Here is a 5,378-nt window from a genome sequence, read left to right on the forward strand (position 1 = left end):
AAATACACCATAAAATCAAACGATAGTACGAACAAAAACAGCACTCTCAACCTCAGTCAGGACAAAACCATGGTCGCAAAAACTGCATTCTCAGCTCCTGTAAGGACAGAAAAGCCCCGCCCTACTGCAGCACTACAAATCGACGAACCAACATACAAAAAAACTCATAAGAATTGCAATGACATAGAGTTTCTATGTGGTCTATTTGGATAGATTTATTAATTATTTGATCAACACTTTCTTACTTACCCCCTCTTCATTCATGTGCATTAAATTGATCCAACATATGGAACTGTGAAACAGGCAGAATCATGCTAGAATGACCTCCACTTTACTGGACAAATTACAGGTCACAATATGTCTCTTCCTTCTAACTTTACATAGTATATATCTTTTACAGAAAAGCCTTGAACGTATGATTGGGATCCTAGGTACTCACATTGATCACACAAGCAAGTCTCAGGTGTTCTGTAAAGAAATTCTTCATGTGACCATGTTGACAGCAACATGCTAGGGCGACACAGTTCCGGGCGCAACACAGCTATTGCGTGAGCGGGACGCACTCGAGCTCCATCTCGAGGTGGCCACGCTCGACGTTCTGAAGCCTGACAGTCACCTCCTGCTTAACCTTGTTGTCGATGATGGAGATGACACTGTCCCTTGGGACCCAGATGCCGTCTTTCGCCATCCATTTGTTGAGCTCGGCATTGTCGGTGATGGACTTGGTTTCATAGGCTCTGGCTGCAGCAACCAGTGGCTGAATGTTTATCTCAGCCTCCCCCATTCGGTCGTCCGTGGTAAATGTGTCCTTGTCATAGACTTGCTGCCAGGAGAATTTGAAGGCAAATGTTACCCAGAGAAAAAAAACGGCCTAAACCATACCACTGCACTGCACATTTTACTGATTATTTTCATCGCCCCTGTAAATAAAACATATTTACCACTTTTAGCAGTGGAACCGGATCGGGTATCGATAGCAGAAGTCTTTCATTCCATACAGGATTCAGGCTGCTCTTTATGACCTTCGTTTTCATCGACTACAAGGGCGAAAAGGGGATCTGGAGCGTCACAAAACAAATAACTTCACACAACTAAGTTACAGTGCAAATGAATGGAGTAGCTCACCTGGTGTCCTAGGTTTAGGATAACATAAGGGTCACTTGACATCACATCACGAATAGCTAGATTTGTGCCTCTTATGATGTTGACCTTAATCAATCCAACAAACTCTACCATACCAACCTCCACCTAAGACAGAATAAGTTCAAATAAGAAAATAATATTTCAAGTTAAGAGTATAAACTGAACTATAGATTTGGGATGATTGATCATACAGCTGCAGGTTTCTTTACTGATTTGTCTTCTTTTCTCCTCCAGCTGTTCCTGAAAGCATGGCCTAAACCATGTCGATTTGAGCTAGCATGCTGCTGCTGGTAACAATGTTTGCCATTGTTTTGTGAAGAGCATGAAAGCTGTTGGTTAGACAAAAACTGTTGAAACTCATATTTTCTCCTGCACATATGCGAGTAAGGAGAAACATCATTCACCGGCAGAGCTGTGTTGGGCAAATATGAAAGAAACCTTTTATACTAGTGGCACGTGCCTCAAAGAATAAGAACTTGCTAGTTCGGCATTACCTTATAAAATCATTTCGGTCATCTGATGAGCAATCTTGCCTTGGCTTTGTGTAATTTCCAAGAAATGCCTCATATGTACTGTTTACTGCGCCATTTCCGCCCGAGTCGGTCAAAAAATCAACTTGTTCATCTGTCCATTCATCTAGCTTCACTGAGACTACCTGAAATAAACAGGGTTCTACTCAAGCACCAGAAATGGATAGTCGAACCACCAAACATTATATCTGCACCAGCGAACTGGCATTACTCTGACTTATCGTGTGTATTTCATGGCAAAATTGTGTATACTAAGAACATTAGCAAAAGTAATATTATCTCGAGGGAATGGAAAATAATATTGGGAATGTCAAACTTATATGTTCCTGGTATCTTCTTTAAAAAGCCTATGATCTAATTATGTTTGTCAAAGACGCTTGCTTCTGAATTTATTTATTTATTGCTAATGTATGGCCGTGGCTCTATGCAGGTGTTTCTCAAGTTAGAAAAAACTGTACAGCCTAGAAAAGTATAGCTGAAACTTGAAACATACTCCCTCCATTCCAAAATAGATGACTCAACTTTGTACTAACTTTAGTACAAAGTTGGGTCATCTATTTTGCAACGGAGGGAGTATGCTTTACTGTCCAATATCTGACAACCTTGCATGTGTTGCTCTACAGACTGGGACAGTAGCAATTGCTAGGACAATCAAAATATCAAACAGTCCCTACAAGCTCTAAAGTAAGTCCCAGATCTCAGTGAAAATGGCTGAATGGTTGCACTGCCAAGTTTCAGAAGGGGCTAGCGAATAAAAGCCTAACTATATATAACTGAAAGGTTTAATCCATTTTTAGCCAACATCTCCTATGGCTGAATCAAAAATCATTCCAAGTAAGAAATTAAACTGAAAATGGAAGGACACTGATGACAAATAGCTAACAATACATAGATATTGTGGCTACCTTAGAAATGTGCACCCCGAGGCTTCTATGAGCTCCAGAACACTTGATACAGATGAACGCGCCAAAAGTTAATGATCTGCAAAGGCCACAATATTCAAAGACTGGGAATAATGGGAAATACTCAGTCTCAGATACTGTGCCAGTCAAAAGTACTCCCACCGATCCATATTAATTGTCACTGATTTAGTACAAAGTTGTACTAAATCGGCGACAATTAATATGGATCAGAGGGAGTATCTTATATCATAAGAAAATAAGAAATACACATAGTGCTGTAACTTAACCTTCCTCCAAACACATGGGTGATATTACACAATTCAATATCATCTACACGCGCGATATTTCTGTAAGATGTGGAGTGATTTGTATACAGTGCAAGAAAAAGGAAAGGAACATCTTACAGGTCAAGAATACTTACACCCATTTTGGATCTGGAGCACCACAGTCGGCACAACATTTGTTTGCTGGTTGGCTTAAAAGACGATCTAATCTGTCCGTTGTAGCAATTTGCCCTGGCAGTGATCATGGAAGCGAATTCATTCAATGCAGCAAACAGCGGGTGTATATGCAGCAACACCATCTGATTGTTTATATGATGCATTGTTTCAGGGGAGTGACAGGACACATCATGTTCAAGATGGTGCTCGAAACTAATAGGTCCAATGCAGTTAGGGAAAATTAAAAAAAATGCAAGACTATTCATGATTTGTGGCTCATATTTATTAGATCTTGTGGTTCCTGTTCAAATTGTTGGTTATCCAAACCATGGGCAAATTGCTAAATTGTAAAACAAAGGCTGCATTTGCATCAAAATGAGGCTAACGCCTGAAGATTTGACAGCTTTGAATTGGGGAAATTAACGGGGCTGCGATGTTCCGGATGAAAGCCACAATGATTTTGCCCCTGCATTTCTGCAATGACACGATTGCAAAGGGGAGGAACGGTGGGGCAGAGGGGGCAAGCAAACCTGTTTGATTGGCTTGGTCGCCGGCGCGAAACTTGGTACTTGGCGGGCTGGCTTGGTCGCCGGCGCGAAACTTGGTACTTGGGCTGGCTTGGTCGCCCGCGCGCATCTTGGAACTTGGCGGGCTGGCTTGGTCGCCGGCGCGCATCTTGGTACTTGACGGGCTGGCTTGGTCGCCGGCGCGCAGCTTGGCACCTGGCGAGGTGGCTTGGTCGCCGCTGGTGCCCGGCTTGGGGGGACATGCTAGATTGGGAAAGTCCCCGCCGGCGCCCGCCTTGGTGCCTCCCGGTTGATTGGCCTGGTCCCCGCCGGCGCCCGCCTTGGCGCCCGGCGGACTGGCCTGGTCTCCGCCGGAGCCCATCTTGGTCGACGTTTTCCTTCACGAATCGAACAAGAAGGCGCTGCAATTTAGGGAATCTCCGCCAAGAAATCGACAGAAATCGCGACCCGATCCGCAGAAGAAGACGCACGCACGCACGCATTGCCTGGCACGTACCTTCGATTGTGCTTCTGGCTGTCGGCGTGGTGCTTTTGCCCGTCCATCCCTCCTCCGCCGCCGCCTCCCCCCGGTGCCTGCCGGCGCTCTTATCCTCCTCCTACGCCTACGCCTACACCATCCTCCTCGCCGCGGGGAAGAGAATGTGGCGGCCCATCACCGCAATAATCAATTCGGGATCTGGGCGTGCGGGCGTGACCTCCGACGGAGCGATTAGAAAAATGGTGGGAGTCGCCGGCCGGCGATCTGCCGCCGAGGCAATAGCTGGTTTCGTCCAATTTAGTATTTTTTTCTTCAGAGAGTTGGGTTGAATGGGCGAAAGCTTTTATTTTTGGTTATTATTAGAGGGTGGTTGCGGTCGTGGCTGGGCAGCCCGCAGGTGAAAAGGGAGAGTCTTTGCCGTCCTGTCTCCCTTAAAAAATCCACACAAAACAAAAATTGAGAAAAAAATTCTCCCTGTAAACAAGCATTTTCACAAGTTTAGAAATATGTTTTTTTGCGAAAAAGTTTAGAAGTGTATAAGGGCATTCATAAGGGAAAACACCAAAATGATGTCCTCCATCTTTCCATGTGCATATCAACGGACAACATAGTTTCGGCCAGTAGAAACCGGACACCGACGTCATTCCCCATTCCGCCTCCCCCTATCTCCAGACCATTTTGTTTGCATATTTTGCATTGTTTCGGCTTCATATGAATATCTTAAGGCATAGTAGTTTAAACATTGGAATACATGTTGGTGAAATTGTTGGTGCCATGTCCCTTTTGATTCGGGTAGCTAGCTGGGTGGAGAGATATCGAGGCATGCCTCTGTGACGCCTTGCTACCTGGATCCCACGGCAATCTTAGTGCTATTATTTTTGATTTGTGGAGGGGGACACTACTAGAAAAAACCTTATATACAGAACCTTCGCAGTAGCCAGCGCTGGATAAAATGAGGCGCTAGTCCAGTCGGCGCTACTGCTATAGACATAACAGTAGCGCGGCAAGGACAAAGAGCGCCAGTACTAAAATTGCCCCACCGTTGCCGCCAAGCTAAGTGTATCAGTAGCGCTTTCCTTAAAACGCGATACTGCTAGTAGTTTAACAGTAGCGCTTTCTCCTAACACGCGCTATTGTTAAAACCATCCTATCTTCTCCATCGATCGCCCCTCACTCTCCCCTCTCCACTCCCACTCTCACTCTCCCATGCACCCATCGTCCGCCGCCACCGACGTTCGGCCCTTCCCGACCACCGTCGTCGCCCGCCGCCGTCGACGCTCCTGCTCCTCCTCCATCGAGGTAGTTCCTACATCCCTCCTCCTTCCACCTCCCTCCCCTCCTCGTCCCTCTCCCGACCC

The 5,378-nt window shown here is 45.6% G+C and overlaps 1 protein-coding gene across 1 annotated transcript; it reads right to left on the bottom strand.

Annotated features, from left to right (window-relative positions):
* Positions 1 to 312: 312 nt before the first annotated feature.
* LOC123072522 (probable ADP-ribosylation factor GTPase-activating protein AGD11) lies at positions 313 to 4,370 on the bottom strand. Its single transcript, XM_044496096.1, has 9 exons — positions 4,039 to 4,370; positions 3,546 to 3,919; positions 2,997 to 3,090; positions 2,579 to 2,654; positions 1,638 to 1,798; positions 1,335 to 1,512; positions 1,126 to 1,248; positions 942 to 1,037; positions 313 to 823 (listed from the first exon to the last, which is right to left on the bottom strand). The coding sequence occupies exons 1-9, from the start codon at positions 4,083 to 4,085 to the stop codon at positions 542 to 544; spliced, it is 1,431 nt and encodes a 476-aa protein (XP_044352031.1). The 5' UTR covers positions 4,086 to 4,370; the 3' UTR covers positions 313 to 541.
* Between the last annotated feature and the right edge of the window lie 1,008 nt (positions 4,371 to 5,378).

The sequence above is a fragment of the Triticum aestivum genome, chromosome 3B, assembly GCF_018294505.1.
Source record: "Triticum aestivum cultivar Chinese Spring chromosome 3B, IWGSC CS RefSeq v2.1, whole genome shotgun sequence".
In the NCBI taxonomy this organism is placed as follows: domain Eukaryota; kingdom Viridiplantae; phylum Streptophyta; class Magnoliopsida; order Poales; family Poaceae; genus Triticum; species Triticum aestivum.

Bases quoted from the DNA above. Each gene is read 5' to 3' on its own strand.
- LOC123072522 (XM_044496096.1), bottom strand. From the start codon at position 4,085: ATGGACGGGCAAAAGCACCACGCCGACAGCCAGAAGCACAATCGAAG. The intron at 2,655-2,996 runs GTAAGTATTCTT...TGGCCTTTGCAG, and splicing joins GCTCCAGATCCAAAATGGGT to ATCATTAACTTTTGGCGCGT. The intron at 1,249-1,334 runs GTATGATCAATC...ATTCTGTCTTAG, and splicing joins CAGTAAAGAAACCTGCAGCT to GTGGAGGTTGGTATGGTAGA.